Source organism: Pan troglodytes, chromosome 19, assembly GCF_028858775.2.
Source record: "Pan troglodytes isolate AG18354 chromosome 19, NHGRI_mPanTro3-v2.0_pri, whole genome shotgun sequence".
NCBI classification, from domain to species: Eukaryota; Metazoa; Chordata; class Mammalia; order Primates; family Hominidae; genus Pan; species Pan troglodytes.
The window spans coordinates 84,580,724-84,581,912 of record NC_072417.2 but is presented as its reverse complement, the minus strand read 5'-3'; the positions used below and the strand labels follow the sequence as shown (position 1 = coordinate 84,581,912).

The window sequence follows — 1,189 nt, the reverse complement described above, 5'->3', positions numbered from 1 at the left end:
GGCAGGTATGAGTATAGGAGTGGCTTCCTTTGGGGGGAGGCACAGACAGCAAGTTTATTTGGTGAATGCTGATGGCAAATATCATCCAAGAGAGACAATATGGGAAAGGCGCTGTGATAAGAGAGCCTAGGGAGACTTCAGGATAGATAGAAAATCTCACCAGGGGAAGACAACATGGCTCTGGGAGACTGGGAAGGTCCTCAGCCATTCAGCACCCTAAGGATGAGCTCTGCCCCATGGGCCCATCACCCCGACAGGATATGCCTCACAAATGCTTCATAGTCGATACAACCATTGCTGCCCTCGTTCCCTGCCACCAACACCTCTACTTCTTCCTCTGTTATCTTCTCACCCAGTGTGACAAGAACATGCCAGAATTCAACACCCATGATAGTGCCATTTCCTTCCTTGTCAAACACCTGAAGTCCTTCTATGTAATCTTCATAGGTGCCTTGGTCCTTGTTCTTGGCCACTGTCTGCAGCATAGGCAGAAAGTGCTCAAAGTCCAGCAACTTCACATTCATCTCATTACTCTTGGGGTTCCTCAGAAACTTGACCACCTCAGTGTTAGTGGGATTCTGACCTAGGGCCCTCATCACATCCGCACATTGGTTGTACAGGATCTTGCCATCACCTGTTCGATCAAACAGCTGGAAGGCCTCCTTGAACTCTGCGGTCTGGTCCTCGGTGAAGTCACACATCATGACTGCTCAGCTCTGCGGGACTTTTCCCTGCAGTAATGGCCAGAAGTGGGCTTTTTATAAAGGATTTAAACTGATATCCGCCTCTCTACCCTGCCCCAGACTTCCTTGGTTAGTAGCAAAGGGTGACTTGAGATGTAAGAAGTTAGCTCCGGCTGCTTCTGGAGACTCCTAGCCCACAGTTGACTAAATGTCACTTATTTGGAGATAAAGACTGTTCAAAAGTTTGAAGAATTCTTCTCTCTTTCCTCTCCACCCCTCCCTGGGGAATGAGCCCTGAACCACACTCCTATTCTTACACTAAAATCCCCTAATTAATCCATTTAAAAATTTCTTCGTGAGACCTTATTCATTTTCAATGGCTTTGATGTTGCTGTAACAATGGATGCAGAAATCGTTTTGGTTAATGAAATTTGACTCTCTGGAAAGCCCCATTCCTTCATTCCCCTTTGAAACATGCCTCTAATGATTGTGACAATGTACTATGG

The 1,189-nt window shown here is 46.6% G+C and overlaps 1 protein-coding gene across 1 annotated transcript; it reads right to left on the bottom strand.

Moving 5' to 3' along the window:
- Positions 1–230: 230 nt before the first annotated feature.
- On the bottom strand, positions 231–738 carry LOC468314 (myosin light polypeptide 6-like). The gene has a single exon (XM_009433163.5). The coding sequence runs from the start codon at positions 702–704 to the stop codon at positions 246–248; it is 459 nt and encodes a 152-aa protein (XP_009431438.1). The 5' UTR covers positions 705–738; the 3' UTR covers positions 231–245.
- Between the last annotated feature and the right edge of the window lie 451 nt (positions 739–1,189).